Here is a 17,240-nt window from a genome sequence, read left to right as displayed (position 1 = left end):
CATCAGATGTTTAGAGTGTCCTTCAATATGCAGTAATCATGTGGCTGACAAAGTTTGAAGAAGTAAAATAATAATACAGTAAAACAACAATATTTACTTAAGAAATTGTATAAGAGTAGTAGTAGTAGTATTAATAATAATAATAATAATTTTTTATTTATACCCTGCCCACCTGGCTGGGTTTCCCCAGCCACTCTGGGCGGCTTCCAAAAGAAATACCGTGTTTCTCATATTATAAGACACGTCTTATATTTACTTTTTCCTGAAAAAAACATACCATGGCTTATTTTCAAGGGATGTCGTATTTTTAAATTAAGTACCGGTACAGACCACAGACCTGCTCCCACCGGGTCTTCGCGCGCGGCAGGCAAAGGCTGTAGCCGGGTCCTGGGGCTGCGCGCGCGGCAGGCAAAGGCTGCAGCCGGGTCCTGGGGCTGCGCGCGCAGCAGGCAAAGGCTGCAGCCGGGTCCTGGGGCTGCGCGCTGAGGCTGCAGCTGCAGCCAGGTCCCGGGTGTCCACATGCAAAGGCTGCAGCCGGGTCCTGGGGCTGCGCGCTGAGGCTACAGCCGGGTCCCGGGTGTCCGTGCGCGGTGCGCAAAGGCTGCAGCCGGGTTCTGGGGCTGCGTGCGCTGCGCGCTGAGGCTGCAGCCAGGTCCCGAGGGTTAACGCGGCAGCAGCAACCCTTCTTTGCCACAGACCTGCTCCCACCACCCGGTACGGCTTATGCCTTATATTTTTCCACCTCAGGAAAATCCTGCCATGCCTTATTTTGTAGGGATACCTTAAAATATGAGAAACACGGTATTAGAATACACTAATTTCTTAAAGATTAAAAGCTTCCCTAAACAGGTTTGCCTTCAGATGTCCTCTAAAAGTCTGGTAGTTATTTTTCTTTTTGACATCTGGTGGGAGGGCGTTCCACAGGGCGGGTGCCACTACTGAGAAGGCCCTCTGCCTGGTTCCCTGAAACTTGGCTTCTCACAGCGAGGGAATCGCCAGAAGGCCCTCAGCACTGGACTTCAGTGTCCGGGCAGAGCGATGGAGGTGGAGACACTCCTTCAGAACAATACACTTTTGTCATTGTCCCAGATGTTTATTATGGTAGAAACTATGCTCCGTCCATGCTGGTAGCAGATAAAAGTATGGAAGGGGCTTGAACTTGGGATCTGCTGTGCTGTTCTGCAGCTCGATTTAGAGGGGCTTGTAATGATCTCTCCCCCCCCCCCTTCCTTTTTTCCTGCCAGGTAGAATAGAGCACTGAAACAGAAATTATTTTCTGTTGCTACTTTGTTCTTACCCATTCTTACATGCCCATTTATTATTGTGTTTCCTGTGTAAATCATATTCTTAGCCAAAAGGAATGGCAGTACTGTACATCCAGTCAAAGGAAGGACAGGTGGCCTACATGCATGCATGGGTTTGGATTATAGCTGGGATCATTTTGATTGCAAACTCATACCAGTGTTAACCAGTGGAAAAAGAAAGTAGTACTGAGAAAACAGGAGTGAATTATATTTCGGCTTTTAACATTACTTCCAACTCTTCTTCAACGTTCTGTTGCATCAGAGTCAAGAAGACATTTGACAAAGAAAAGCCCCTTCAAGCTTTCCCCTCTGCATTTAACGAAATCTAAATCAGGCTTTTCAAGTACTGTAGTGTTAATGAATTTTAACTTTTAAGTTAAGTGTTTAAACGGAAAATGAACAATTCGGCTTCATTAGAGTCATTGCGTTATGTAGCATGCGCTAAAAGTTATAAATGTACTGAAATTGATATATCCCAAAGAGTTTTCAGTTCATTTAATAAGCAAAACTCTTCTCTTTCAGAGAACTTTATAGGCCCATTTATCTTGCAGAGCCTAATGTTAGCAGCCCTGCCTTGGGATAGAGAAGCAGTGCTTTGTTCATGTCCTGTAAAAGAAACATTTTGTTGTTACAAACACTCTTCAGAAGCTGACAACACCATCTATGGAAAATTGCAAGGGCTGGCATCTCCATGATAGAGCTCTCCCAGAGGCTGTTTTCTCTTCAATATTACTTACATAAGATACCACTACTGGATTGCTGCTATAAGCAATATTTTACTGAGAGGGCCCCTTAAGACAAGAACCTGTCATTACTTATGCCGTCGTCTTCCCTGTGGACGGCCGTCAGGATTGTTGAGCCTAAGCAGGAGTGACACTTTAAATTCCTTCAGACTATTCATGCTGTCTTCCTTGATTTCCCTGAACTTCATCCTTCTCCAGAGTAATCAATTCTAGTTCTTTCTCTCCTTTTTATTATTGCCTGCTTTTATGCGCCCTGCTGTTAAATATAGTCAGTATCAGAGATGATCATATGTCCTGAAAAATTATTTGGCATTGTAATTAAGTCACTTTATGCACCAGGCTTCTTGACTGCTATCTGAAAACAGCACCTACTGTCCTCTTCAAAATACCATTTTGGTATCTGAAGAAGTGTGCATGCACACGAAAGCTCATACCAATGACAAACTTAGTTGGTTTCTAAGGTGCTACTGGAAGGATTTTTTTTTTATTTTGTTTCGACTACTGCAGACCAACACAGCTAAGAAGGCAATAAATACATTATATTCTGCTGTTACAATATTCTATCCAGCTGCTGGTTGGTTAATAGAAGATTCAGCAACATAACCCGCTGTGACTGGGTACAGTCTCTCTACACATTTACTTCAAGAGACCCAACCAATGCCTCAATATGTACTGAGGTTACAAGTGGCAGAAGGAACAGCAGGTTGTACAGGTTGTACCAGTAACTAGTTTACCCTTGTAAAGTCTGGAATTCTGAAGGGTCTTCAAAGGGTTTCTGTAGAGCTTTTTATATTTAAAAATGTTCATATAATTACATGGTTCTACTGCAGGTTTAATTAACTCTTTAAAATTACAATTAAAAACTATACTGTGAAGTCACTTAATCTGGCAACATGCTAAACTCTTTTGCTGCAGTTTCCAATACTAATCTTATTAAATCTGATCTGATGGCTACAACTGACAAACATTGTCAAGTCACCCCCCCCCCCAAAAAAAAATAAACTTGGAAAAGTACAAGATCTCTTCAGTCTTGATGTATTCTGGCTATTTAAACACTTTACATTCGTATTAGCTGTAGTAATGAATTAATCAACCATGTCACTTTGTGCCAAAAATTGGACAATTCATAATTGGAGAGAGTTTGCAACAATGTGCACATGGATCAATTTAACATCAAAGAATAATAGAATGAGGGTGGCATCAAACAAAGTATTTCTGCTAGTGCAAGGAATGCTAGATTTTTGCTTGTGCAATGGAAGTTACTCTGGCTCCTCCTCCCATGCACTCCCTAAATCTGTTCTGTTCCCCAACCCTCCAGAGCAGTTTGGGGAGGGCACATGGGATGTGTGAGAGGGCAGAGGGGGCGTTCTGTTGTGCAGAAGGAAATCCTTGTGATAATGGAACTTCTTCACTGGATACAGTCCTGAGTGTCTGTTTTCAGTATGAAACAAGAAATGGTTAATAAGGACTGACATAGAATGCAACTATTTTGATTTTGTGCTTGTGACAAGCATGACTAAAACCTGCTGTTCCTTCTGCCACTTGTAACCTCAGTACATATTGAGGCATTTGTTGGGTCTCTTGAAGTAAATGTGTAGAGAGACTGTACCCAGTCACGGCAGGTTATGTTGCTGAATCTTCTATTAACCAACCAGCAGCTGGATAGAATATTGTTACAGCAGAATATAATGTATTTATTGCCTTTTTAGCTGATTAAAAAAAGCTCTCTAACTTTCTTAAAGCAGCATTGTAATTCTCACATTGCATTCTGACACACACACCCCTTTTTGTTGGTTGATCATATTAGTTCAGGAAGCAAACTTAATGCACACTTTCTTAGGTGGTTGTTTTTCTTCTAATAGGAGTATTTAGTCTTGGAGTTCCTGTGGATGCTCTCTTCTTCATTGGTAATCAGTTGGTGGCTACTAGTCATACAGGAAAAGTTGGAGTATGGAATGCCGTGACTCAACACTGGCAGGTATGGTAAACAGAAATGCTCAATATGACTGTTTTATGAAAATGTAAAAACAACATAAATGCTGAGGGTACTACCGTATTTTGTAAAGTTTATCATTACCCATTCTTTTTTTATATATAAAAAAATCATTTTTATTAATTCTCCAATAAAAACAGCCAATTAATATCTAATCACAATCCAATTAAAAACTAAAAACTAAAAAAAGACCAAATTGTAATCCAAATTATTAATTATTAATTTTTCCCGGGCTTCCCATAGTCTGGAGCTCCGGAAGAATAGCTCCCACGTCTCGTTCCTGCCCTTTTCCTGTTGTTCTCCTTCTTTCCACATTCTGATTTTAACGCTTTAAATTTCTTCGTCCCTGGCTATGTGATTCTCAGTCATGTCCAAAATCATATATCCTTACATCCGAGTACAGCTTTATTTGTAAATATGTATTTTTCCAACTATCTGTTTGCCAGTGCAGCTTTTCCTGACTTCATTCCAATCTTTCAATCCAGGCTATTATCCGAGACTTCATTTAGAGTGTAATGACGCAGCAACTCCCATGTTGTTAAGCTGTTAAGTTACTCCCATCCAGGCTGTTGTCCAAGTCTGTCTTTTGATGTTAGGCATGCTGTTTGCATATTGCAATGTAAATAAACTGTATTCCACAAATGTAAATCATTTGACGATCGATCGGCTTTCGGAGACCACACATTCCCCCCTCCTGGACCCTAGGAGGGGGGCTGCTAGACATCCATTTAGCCTTCTCTCTTGCACTTAATGAAGCTGCACGATTGAATGTTTAATTATATATAGAAGTCCATCTGTACTCCTCAAAATAAATTAGGTTTCTTAATGAGGCTTGGCATAGAAAACCAATTGTAAGTATTGTGAAGAAAAAAGAGCGAACCAGTACCTCCGTAATCCAAAACATCATGATGAGAATCTCTTTGAAGTCCGAGCTTTGAAGTTCAAGCCAGGGACTGTACAAATCTGCAGGTTTCCCCCCCCCCCCAGTCTTCTTCAGTCCAGACTATGTCTGTTTATTGTCCAAGTGTGATTATTTTATCAAACAAATATTCCTGGCTATGAGAGTGGCTTCGGAGAGTGCTGGCCGTACCGTGCTCTGACCCAGTGTCCTGCCGCCTGCACCTTGATGCAAGCTTGCAATCTTGGACAATCTGCGGGTCTTCGAGACTCCTGCGGAGTCTGCCATGGCTAATTACCCCCATATCACCCCTGAATTACTGGCACGGCTGGGGTCTGATCGTATGGGACTCAGCCATTTCCCACTGCCAGAAACAGGAAGCCTCTTACTACCCATTCTTAAGGATTCTTTTTTCTTATTCTTCATTACAATTTATTATTGCATTTACTTGTAAGTCAGACTACATCTAAGACAAACAAGTTGCATGTTAATCTTGAGGACTCTCCAAAGCTCTCGAACTGATTGCACTGCACATCATGCCTCAAAGATATCTATTTTATATTTCTATTCTCAAATGCCCAGTGATTTTATATATTATGCATTCTGACAATGAGAATAGAGATTCTTGGATTCCAGACAAGACTGAGGGAAGAGCTGGGCATTCATGCAGGAAACAAACCTTGTAACACAGCCAGATGAATGTTTCTGTGGCACAATGTAAAAACACTGTAATGAAATCCAAGTGGCTGCCTTGCAAATCTCGAGAGGCAGAAGTGACCTAAGGCTGACTCCCGTGGCTGCCACAGTACTGGTTGAATAAATCCTGATTTTACCCATAAGTGACAGTCATGCCAATGACTAACACTGCAAGAATGCAAAAAGCCAAGTGATATAACATAATAATCATGTTATGTATTGAAAACTGACCTAGTGCATTTGAATCTAACACAAATAGCTAAAACCACTTTAAAAGCTCTGTCAGTACCTGCTTAAAAACTCTTTAGTCTCTGCCTAATCTGCAAGAAGATGATCTATGTTTTAAGTGTTACTTTAGGAGTTAATAGGCAGTGTCTGCTTTATAGCTATGCTGATCACACATTATGATCTTCACATTATGTACACCCCTCCTTGGAAGCTTGCTGAAGTTGTGTGAATATTTTCCGGGTAAGAAATGGTGTGTCTTTGTCTCTTGTGAATGTAATGGCATAGTGGGAATGAATAGAGCTGTTGGGTTACCTTTGTAGATCTTATTGCCCTTGCTATGCAATGGAAGGCAAAGCAGTCTTTGATGTAACCTGGTCCAGATTTTTTTGGCCATTATATGTAAGGCAGCACCCTCATGGCTCTGGAGACCGACTTGCTTCTTATCTAAGGATAACCCCCCCCTGGATTCATGTGATCAGCTCCCCCCCCCAAACTCTATGAACAACGCAGACTGGACATGGGTTAAGAGGGCAAGTAGTGAGATGGACATCCAAAGGCACCTTGCCTATGTTGTAGGGACTCAATAAGTTGCTATGTTATACAATGTGGGTTCTCTGGATATCTTTTTTTTATAGAAAAACTGACTATAAATACTGTTTGGATTTTCTTTTCTTAATCATTACAAGCTGCTAAACAAATACAGTGGGTTGCACCCAAACTTGTCTTGTGCTAGAGCTCCACTCCTTCCCACTGTACCTCCTCCATCCTCTGAAAAACCTCTTCTCAGGGGGACTGAGATAGGAACTGAAATGGAAATGAGAACTAGAGAAAATGGCAGAGGCAGCATGCATGAGCTGTGACAGGCTCTCAAGTTGTTTTTGTTTTACCATTAATACTGTTGCAGTTTACTTGTTAAGAATGAGTTCTGTTCTTAAAACTGCTACTCGCTTTCTTTAGATTTGTATATATCAAGTGTTCCATCTAATGGGCGCAGGACATGTATGCTTCTCCCCAAACATGGGCAGCATTTAGAAACACGGTGATGGAAGATAGTTTGCCTTTTCTTTAAAAAGGCATTTTAACTTGGAACAGCAAGAGAAATCTGGTTGGAACTGATAACAAACTTGCTGATCATTATTGCTCTTGAGCAAATCAGTTACAGTACTTGCTAAACAACGCCGTGAATTGCACTTTCTGGAATTGCTATTTAGTGGGAACCTTTGAAGGCAAAAGTGTACTTGCAGGTTATTTGGAAGCTGGTTGCTGAAAACTGTCTCCACTCTACATGTTTGATTATTCAGTCAGAAGGGGAACATTCTCAAAGAAGTATCAACAAAATACTATTTTTGTTTTAATTTTCATGGGCTGTAATGCTCTTGAGAAACAACCTTTCTGTAGTTACGGCATCTGAAAAATGGTTAGAGAATGTGGCAATGGGGTTCTTTCAAAGATTCATAAACTTTTAGGAAGTTGCCTTATATTATGTAAACTTTAACATTATTGGAATAGCTCCAATTAAACTTTAATAAAATTATATTCACTTTTAAAAAGGAAAATTGTAGTACACTGGCAGACAGCATAGGTCCATATTGCACTGTCTCTAGTGAAATACTGGATAGATTCTGATGAAAAAATGCAATTTTAAATACTGTAATTACTTGCATTTTATTTATCTTAGGTTCAAGATGTTGTTCCCATCACCAGTTATGATACTGCTGGGTCATTCTTACTGCTGGGCTGCAACAATGGCTCCATATATTACATTGGTAAGACTATGAAATTTCTCCCATTCAGAATTAGCAACACTTTACAGTACTTCATGATTTGGTAGAATCATGATCTGAATTTCTTTTATTTGCTACCTTAAGATGACTATTATACCTATGGTTCAGTGCCCCAATATATTTTGATGATGGGTGATTTATAAATAGGTAAATAAATGTGTGTTTTAAAAATTTTATTTTACAGATATGCAGAAATTTCCACTACGAATGAAGGATAATGATCTTCTGGTGACAGAACTTTACCATGACCCTTCCAATGATGCCATAACAGCACTTAGTGTTTACCTCACACCCAAAACAAGTGTGTACCATCTTCACCTTTAATGTCCATTAATAATAAATGTTTGATACTGTATGGGAGCATTATTATTACCTTCTCAATGCATCCTTTTGTAAGAAATTTAATTTAATGTTCCATTTTAAATCGGTCCTATTGCAAGGGAACATACCAAATGATATGTTCAACCAGAAGATGTTTGTGGATTTTGGTTTTTTTAAAAAAATTATATTTTAAAGAACAGGAAATTCAGAGGCATTTTTTTCCTGTGTCTGCTTATACATGACACGTGAGCACATTATGCACATTCAAGCATAGGTTTTTGCAGTTAGAAATCTCACACCTGCCATTTCCTAGCGCAGTCATGGCCACACCTTGTGAAGAGAGCCCAAGTATTGTGTTTCTGAATGGCATAAATGAGACATCAGTTGCTGAATTATTTAACAGTATTTCTTTATAGGTGAAGTACATTATCCACTTTAACATTGACACCAAGCAGCCAAACCTTTAGGGCCCCTGTCATTCCTATTTAAAAACGGTTGTCTTCTACAGTGCAGTTTTGAAATATTTTTTTTTTCAGGGTGAGTATTGGGGAAGTGGAGACTTCCTTGGTGCCACTGTCAAACATTGCCTAAGAATATCTTCTTAGTGAGAATGTGGAAAAAATGGGTGTTTTTTTTAATGCACCATGCAACATGTTCATTAGAAACCAGGATTGCATGCCTGTCCTTTCTCAGTTTACACTTGATAAAAACCCAGGTTTATTGCTGTGCATAATGTGTTTAAACCATTCTAGGAGTGGACTGAGGTGTCATATTCTGGAAGATGGCTTAGTAATGCAAGAAGGTTTTTTGCTGCACAATTCCAAACTTTTTTCAGTTTTCATTTTTTGTTCATAGCTTGCCAACATTGCTTGCCAACTTTCATGATGTCTTGGGGGTGGGGGAAAAGAAATTTGCAGTAATTAATGCTGAGTTAATATCTTTATTACGGTCATAGACCAGCAAAAAGGAAAAAGAAAACCAACAATACATAAAATAGATAGTTCTTAAGTATCATCTTTGAGCAATACTGTTTCATAATCCTATTTTAAATTAAAATTAGGTTAAAATTTACTCTGGTTTCTCTTCAGATCGTATAAATCTTTCGCCTTTTACTAAGGATTAATGCTGAGTTGTTACAGAATAGTAAGAGGCCAATATTAGCCTGTAAATGGGGCACATCTCTAAAAAAAAGTATTGAAGCTGTGTACAAGCCTCTCATTGGTTTATGCAGAATTCCTAGGCAGCTTCGAGCCCCTATTCCATCTTGGAAGCAAGTGCAGTTTTGTATTGGTGTTTTATTTTCCATAGGTGTAAGTGGTAATTGGATTGAGATTGCGTATGGCACAAGTTCAGGAGCAGTGCGTGTGATTGTGCAACACCCAGAAACGGTTGGATCAGGCCCTCAGCTCTTTCAGACTTTCACAGTTCACCGAAGCCCCGTTACAAAGATCATGCTGTCGGAGAAACATTTGGTGTCAGGTAATCATGTTGGAAGAAATGGGATCTCCTGCTATTTCCTATTTAATTTGTATTCATTTCTTTAAACTCCTGAAGCTAGAAAGAGAGTGGATAAAAGCCACTTCCCCACTTGTACCTCCTGTTCATACTGAGTTTCTGGTGTGAAAGCCCAGTGAAATTAAGAGGTCATGGATGCAATTTATAGAAGAAAGTAAAGAAAGCAATGGTGATATGGTGAGGTGAGGCTCAAACGCAAATATCCATAGCTGGATGGGAGTTGGCAGTCACTGGGCAATATATCCTTTACTTCATACTCTTCCTGGGGCTTGTGTGTGTGTGTGTGTGTGTGTGTTTCTGAGATAGGGAGGGTGCACTATTAGCACACAGTGATGCACTGTAGCTCTCGCTTAGCGTGCTTGGTGCTTCCTGCAAGACTTAAGCAGACAATGCCTATGGGAATAAAAAAATTGTCCAGTAGCACCTTAGAGACCAACTAAGTTTGTTCTAGGTATAAGCTGAAGAAGTGTGCATACACACGGAAGCTTTTACCCAGAACAAACTTAGTTGGTCTCTAAGGTGCTACTGGACAGTTTATTATTATTATTATTATTATTATTATTATTATTATTATTATTATTTTGACTGTGTCAGACCAACACAGCTACCTACCTGAATCTGTGCTTATAGGACAAAGGGACCCGCAAGCACCCTCAGTTCAGACATTTGGAAGGCACTCAAAATGCAAGCCAATTCTTACAAAGTTTCATTGAGGCTACAGGAATGGAGATTAGTAACACAAAAATATTGTGAGGTTTTGACTTTGGTTGAGGTTTAAAATGATAGCTGTATCTTTTTGTGAACCTTTTTTCTTGTACTTTTTCTAGTTTGTGCAGATAACAATCATGTTCGGACCTGGACAGTGACACGTTTCAGAGGAATGATTTCAACACAGCCAGGATCGACTCCCTTGGCATCATTCAAAATTTTGTCCTTGGAAGAGACCGAGAGCCATGGCAGTTACTCTTCTGGAAACGATATAGGTAGATAAAGCATTCTGAGTGGAGCAGCCGGGTAGCTAATCTGTTCTTTGAGACTCTGAATGGAACATTTCTATCTTGCAGTGTTCAAGAGAAGAGGATATGGGAAATGACAAGAGGAGGGGATATGTGAAATGGCCTGTAGTGGAAGAAGTAGCTGCCTAGGACTAGATGGCAGGAAGGTGGTCCAAGGATTCACTTCTCAGTCATTGAATAATTTATATAGCACTTGATTCTTTTTTTAAAAAAAAAACCTAAGCAATTTACAAAACATTAAAGTTCCAGATTAAAAATAGCTAAAAGCAGGTATTTAAAAGCATTCAAAAGATAATTAAAATCAGCAGTAGCTTGTTGTTTAGTCGTTTAGTCGTGTCCGACTCTTCGTGACCCCATGGACCATAGCACGCCAGGCACTCCTGTCTTGCACTGCCTCCCGCAGTTTGGTCAAACTCATGTTCGTAGCTTCGAGAACACTGTCCAACCATCTCGTCCTCTGTCGTCCCCTTCTCCTAGTGCCCTCAATCTTTCCCAACATCAGGGTCTTTTCCAAGGATTCTTCTCTTCTCATGAGGTGGCCAAAGTATTGGAGCCTCAGCTTCACGATCTGTCCTTCCAGGGAGCACTCAGGGCTGATTTCCTTAAGAATAGATAGGTTTGATCTTCTAGCAGTCCATGGGACTCTCAAGAGTCTCCTCCAGCACCATAATTCAAAAGCATCAATTCTTCGACGATCAGCCTTCTTTATGGTCCAGCTCTCACTTCCATACATCACTACTGGGAAAACCATAGCTTTAACTATACGGACCTTTGTCGGCAAAGTGATGTCTCTGCTTTTTAAGATGCTGTCTAGGTTTGTCATTGCTTTTCTCCCAAGAAGCAGGCGTCTTTTAATTTCGTGACTGCTGTCACCATCTGCAGTAGCTAAAGAGAGATAAAGCATATATAAATTCTACATGGCTGGATAGGCCGCCTAAACTAAAATATTTTAATTATGCACCAAAAAAGAATATGAAGCAGGGAGTTGGGATTTCCAAAGTGTAGATCAGGCATCCCCAAACTCGGCCCTCCAGATGTTTTGGGACTATAACTCCCAGCATCCCTAGCTAACAGGACCAGTGGTCAGGGGTGATGGGAGTTGTAGTCCCAAACAGCTGGAGGGCTGAGTTTGGGGGTGCCTGGTATAGATGCTGCCACACTAAAATTCCAGTTTCTTAAAAGTGCAGAAGGTATTACGTGGCACTTGTGACAGTGAGAGTTCTGTAAATAAACAGTTGAGTGGGTATCTAAGGGGGTAAGCTGGACCCAAACAGTTAAGGGCTCTCCACACTAACACCTTGAACTTGGCCTGGTAGCACATGGCCCACCAGTGCAGATCTCTGAACAGTTGTTAATACATTTGCAACTGTGCTTTTACCCACCCTGTAGTTTTAGTGATATTACTCAGGGCAACATGAAATAAAAGATGAAATTAAGATTATAAAAAGTGGGGGAGGGACTACTAGTTTCTCTTTCTTTCTCAGCCCCAAGACCCTCCCGTGGCAAACATGTTTCTGAGTATACAGCTAATGCAGAGAGAAAATGACTAGTAACTGGTGACTACTAACAATAGTTGAACCCATAAAAAACAGGGTGATGATTTCGATACTTCCTTAAGGGGAAAGGAACATTACTGAGCATCTATGAACAGTATTGAGGGAGGGATTGTTACGGGCCACATTGAGATAGTGATATGGGTGCATTGTTAAACATTTTGGACAGCTTTTTGAAAAGTTTCACAGAAAAATTGGAAACTAGTACATAGAACTAAATGGCTGTTTATCTAATGTTTACTGTGCAGTATATAGATGTTCAATGGCCTTGAATTGAGGGGGGGAAATCTTCTTTGCTTTCCAATTACAGGACCATTTGGTGAGCGTGATGACCAACAGGTGTTTATCCAAAAAGTTGTTCCCATCACTAACAAACTATTTGTGAGGCTCTCTTCTACTGGAAAAAGGTAAGCAACAACATTATTGTGCAGCTGGGTATTAAAGTGAAGGTCAAGGTTTATTGTAAATTTGTAGCCTAGTAATTAACAACAAGAAGTTCTGTTTGTTTTTACTGTGTTAAGATTTGCTCAAGACGTTTTACTGTGGTAAGATTATGTCAAGAATTTTAACTGCAATGATTATAAAATCCCAATGTTTACAAAATGGTGTGGGCTAATGTACCACCTAAGAGCATAATAATTCTGTTCATTGTTAATGTTCCAAACAAATTACCTTTTTTTAGGATTCTCTGATTAAGTTCCCATGATTAGCTCTGGCACAACAATCGATGTTAGATTACCAAAATAGCTTTGGCTGACACTAAAATCCCATGACTTTTGTCTCTACCTTCGATTAATGTATGATAAAAGATATCTCTGCTTCCATGAGATTTCCATTGATGACATGTGGGAGTTTGAAAGGAGGGCTTCCTTGTTATGGTGCCAGTGTTGCTTTTCTCACATCAGGCCAAGGAGATTAGTGCAAATGTTCCTCTCACTGTTGGTTCCACATAGACAATGGCAGAAGTACAGTCAACTAATTTGCTTTTTATCCCACTCTTCTCAAATTATCTCTTTCCACTATGTGGGCAACATACATTATACTTCTTCCACTGCTGCCTCACATTTTCTCGGCGCGGGGGATACTGAAAGAAAATGAAAAGGCCAGCAGAACTGTTGTACCCAAGACAGAACGCATAGTGGAGTCACAGAATACCTTCATGTTTGTGCCATGACGACACTCTAGTAATCCTGTTGGCTGGGAGGGAAGGCAGGTTACATTCTGCACATCGTGTTTAAGATTATCACTGTAGAATAATTGTTCTATGCCAGGTGTGGGAATTTGTAGTTCAGCAGCCTCTGGAGAGCTACAAATCCCATCAGCCCCAGTAAACATGGGCCATGGCCAGGTATGATGGGAGTTCAGCAACATCTGGAAGGCTAGTAGTAGTAGTACAGTCATACCTCGGTTTAAGTACGCTTCGGTTTGAGAACTTACAGTTTAAGTACTCCGTGGACTTGTCTGGAACGGATTAATCCACTTTCCATTACTTTCAATGGGAAAGTTCGCTTCAGGTTAAGTACAGACTTCCAGAACCAATTGTGTACTTAAACCAATGTACCACTGTAGTAGTAGTAGTTGTAGTAGTAGTATGATTTACACCCCAGCCACTATGAATAGCTAAAAGAATTTATAAAACATAATAAAATAATAAAATTTCAGATGTCTTCTAAAAGCCAGATAGTTGTTTATTTCCTTGACATCTGAAGGGAGGGCATTCCACAGGGAGGGCACCACTACCGAGAAGGCCCTCTGCCTGGTTCCCTGTAACTTTGCCAAACATTCCCTACACCTGTTCTATACTCTCAGCAAAGATAACATTTTGGGAATATGAGTCCATAATTGGGGGGCTTAGTGCTGTGCTGATTTTGGGCAGACAGTGGCAGGAATGAAATACAGTATAAAAATTCCTGCCCTAACAAAAGCTGTAAGAACTCTTCTCTCTTTCCCCCCTCCCCCCTTGAAATGATAAAGATAACATCCACAAAATGCATGCACCAGCTTCTCTGCACAAGGTCAAGACCAGCCCTGTATGAAAACAAGTTTGTGTCGCTTTAATACTGTGTCACAAGGATCAGGACTCAAGGCTGTTTATTGCCTCTGGATCCTGCATATCATTTGTTAAATGTCGTCTTTATTCTGCGTCTATTTTTCAGCTATTAGATCCTTGGCAGTGAGCAGAAAAAAATGAGTGGGTGTCATGGTATCCTACTTTCGCAGCAGAGGGCTATGATTCTGCATGTCCAGCACAAATGTTAACCTATCTCTAAAATGAATTTATTCTGTTACATAAATGTCTCAAGAACTAAACATTGATAAGTATTTGAAAATCTGGATACAAGGATATAGAAGGACAAAGAATCAATTTGGGTCTTGGCTTTACTCATAATAGTAAAATTTGTATTTTACAACCATAGTTTACCTGCAGGCAGGTTTGCATTTAACTTCCACTTTTTTAATGGGCATTTAATTATATCCCTTATTTTAGAGCTCTCTTCTGTTCCTCCCATATGCTAGTGTGTATTGCTACCTTTCATAAAATAATATGATATGTTGCTTGGCCATTTAAAAGTAAATGAAATCCAAAGACGTGGAAACAGCAGCTAAAGTGTTTTTGAAAGCCCTGGATACTAGTTAAAGAAAATAGCACTGTTCTAAAATTGAAACTGCTAGTACAACCAAGGCCACTAATAGCGATTCACCGGCACACAGTATCTTTAACACATGGCCTATCGTTTCTTATTGCTTAATCTTGTAATGAATAAAACTCTTTAAGGGAATCAATCTTCTTTGCATCAAAGTTCATTACGTACAATCATAAGCAACTGTTACCAAAATTAATCAAGAGTACATTTTCTGTGCACCTAGATTATCCCTTTGACAGCTTGTTTGTTTTTAAGCAAATAGCATTAGAAGCCTGTAATATGGTTGGAGGCCAAATTATCATCCCAATAAATGTTATAAATCACTATGATTTAATGTCCTGTTCTTGCACAGGAAGAAACTGCCACACGGTTATTAAAATTGGTGTTGTACTAGGGTAAATCTTAACATAATAACTCAAAGCTTGTTCAACTTTGACCTCTTTCTGTTCTCCTCCTTCTCTTTTGATTACTGCAGGCATAGTCTAATCAACCTATGCCTTCTACATGTTAATTAAACCTGCATTCATCTATACCCATTTTATCTCAGAAATAATTGTGTTGGTTATTGCTTCCTATGACAGCGGTTTACATTGGGCGCATTCAGATGTTCCAGATTTTCTTTTGCGTTTGCTCTTGAACTGCTTTGGGAACATCTACTCCGCCATCTTCGCTAAAAAGAGATGGGTTCTCAATTACAAAGCAGAAGTTGTAGTCACAGGTTTCTCTTGGAATGATTTATACAGATTTTTTTTTTTTTTTTAAAGCATATGGCAGTTTATAGAACATTTCATAGAACAAATGCTTCCAGGATAACCTTGTGACTACCACTGAATTTCCCACTAAATTTGGGGAGGAATTGTGGCCCTCTTGATATGGCATAATATTCAAGTTGACAATTTGTGATTTACCACTAGCAAGGCACTGCAAGGATTTTGACTCTTGGCAGTTACGTAGCTAGTGGTAAATCACAAATGGGATGGAAACAGTTGAGTTTTTATTCTGCATCAGTATGGAGCAAAGCATTTTCTAGAACATTCTTTAACATATGCATGATGATATTATGGTATAGTATGGCCACAGTCTATAACCCTACAAGCACATCAGTGCCAGTTGCTGGCTTTGGCAGACCACATCTCATGAGCGCCCTGAGGTTCTTCCCCCTTCCATAACTGTCACAGGGCTGCATTGCGATTCTTAGCTTGCATGTCAGATTGGATATTTGGATAACTGAAAGGCAGAGAATATCTATGGTGTGTTAGGTAGTAACAGAAGTGTCCTATTTTGCGTGCACTCTTTAAATAAATTTAAGAAGACACTGCCGTCCTATCTTGGTGTTTAAGGATTTATTCATCAAGTAATAACATTTCTATTACAGTTTTTGTTCTACTAGTAGTCTCTCAGCGTTTACCTAAAAATGAAAATGCCCCTTGTTTTTGCAGATTGGTTGACTTAATGTGCCCTTGTGCAATTTCTAATGCAGGATATGTGAAATTCAGGCTGTTGACTGTACTACCATTTCATCCTTCACGGTACGAGAATGTGAGGGATCCAGTCGGATGGGCTCAAGACCACGACGCTACCTTTTCACGGGGCACGTGAATGGCAGTATTCAGATGTGGGACCTCACCACTGCTATGGATATGGTTAATAAGAGCGAAGAAAAAGGTATCTACCTTGATATACCTTAGTTGGTCTTTAAGGTGCTACTGAAGGAATTTTTTAATTTTATTTCGACTCGGACCAACACGGCTACCTACCTGTACCTTTATATAGTCAGATGTGCAATAATCCAATTTTTCTATTAATGAAAGAAGCCAGATTTAGTAGTTATCCAGTAGGATGTTGTATTCTTCCTATACTGTATTGCAGTTCCAACCTGTTTCTTAAAGCAGAGCTGGGAAGAAGGTAGATTGAGCATTTATTGGTGGATCTCCGGGTGAATTGCAGTAGATCAGCAAGGCTGGATAGCTAGGAACAGCATGCTAAAAAAATGCCAGGGTTCTACCTTCAGTATTTGGCTCAAACGAGACAAGGTGCTGATCTGGATGGGCTATGCAGTGTGGGCAGAATATGGCCGTTTAAATGCATGTGTGTGGTCTGTGTTTTTTCTCTTAAAAGATGTGGGTGGTCCTACAGAAGAAGAACTGCTTAAGCTTCTGGATCAGTGTGACCTGAGCACATCTCGCTGTGCGACTCCCAATATCAGCCCAGCCACTTCAGTGATGCAGCAAAGCCGCCTGCGTGAATCCAGCTCCAGGTATGTCCTTGCCACATGTGCATGTTTGTACTTGCTGGTAAATTGTAATCTGAATCTTTTCATTCAGTACTTTAAACATTTTGAGACTTGGATTTTTTTTTAGATATAGTGGTTCCCTGTTAGAACTGCATGTTACAGAAAGTGATAGCCAACATGAGCCATACTCAAATTCATTGATTTTCACTGGATCTACTCTTGAGTGTGACTAATGTAGATATCAGCCAGAGAAGTCTCCTTTGGTACAGTCAGCTGCCAACAGTTAAAAGGTTACAAGTTTAATTTTTGTT

General features: G+C 40.0%; 1 protein-coding gene across 1 annotated transcript in view; it reads left to right on the top strand.

The window, feature by feature from the left end:
- KCTD3 (potassium channel tetramerization domain containing 3) overlaps window positions 1-17,240 on the top strand; it is a 36,815-nt gene that overhangs the window by 18,098 nt on the left and 1,477 nt on the right. Inside the window, exons 10-17 of the mRNA XM_035111327.3 lie at window positions 3,910-4,025; window positions 7,541-7,628; window positions 7,831-7,947; window positions 9,276-9,446; window positions 10,310-10,465; window positions 12,362-12,458; window positions 16,177-16,361; window positions 16,815-16,953. Of these exons, the coding sequence (XP_034967218.1) occupies window positions 3,910-4,025; window positions 7,541-7,628; window positions 7,831-7,947; window positions 9,276-9,446; window positions 10,310-10,465; window positions 12,362-12,458; window positions 16,177-16,361; window positions 16,815-16,953 (1,069 nt within the window). The remainder of the gene's footprint in view (window positions 1-3,909; window positions 4,026-7,540; window positions 7,629-7,830; window positions 7,948-9,275; window positions 9,447-10,309; window positions 10,466-12,361; window positions 12,459-16,176; window positions 16,362-16,814; window positions 16,954-17,240) is intronic.

The sequence above is a fragment of the Zootoca vivipara genome, chromosome 3 (assembly GCF_965207765.1).
Source record: "Zootoca vivipara chromosome 3, rZooViv2.hap1.1, whole genome shotgun sequence".
Taxonomy (NCBI): domain Eukaryota; kingdom Metazoa; phylum Chordata; class Lepidosauria; order Squamata; family Lacertidae; genus Zootoca; species Zootoca vivipara.
This window is presented reverse-complemented; position numbering and strand designations above follow the sequence as displayed.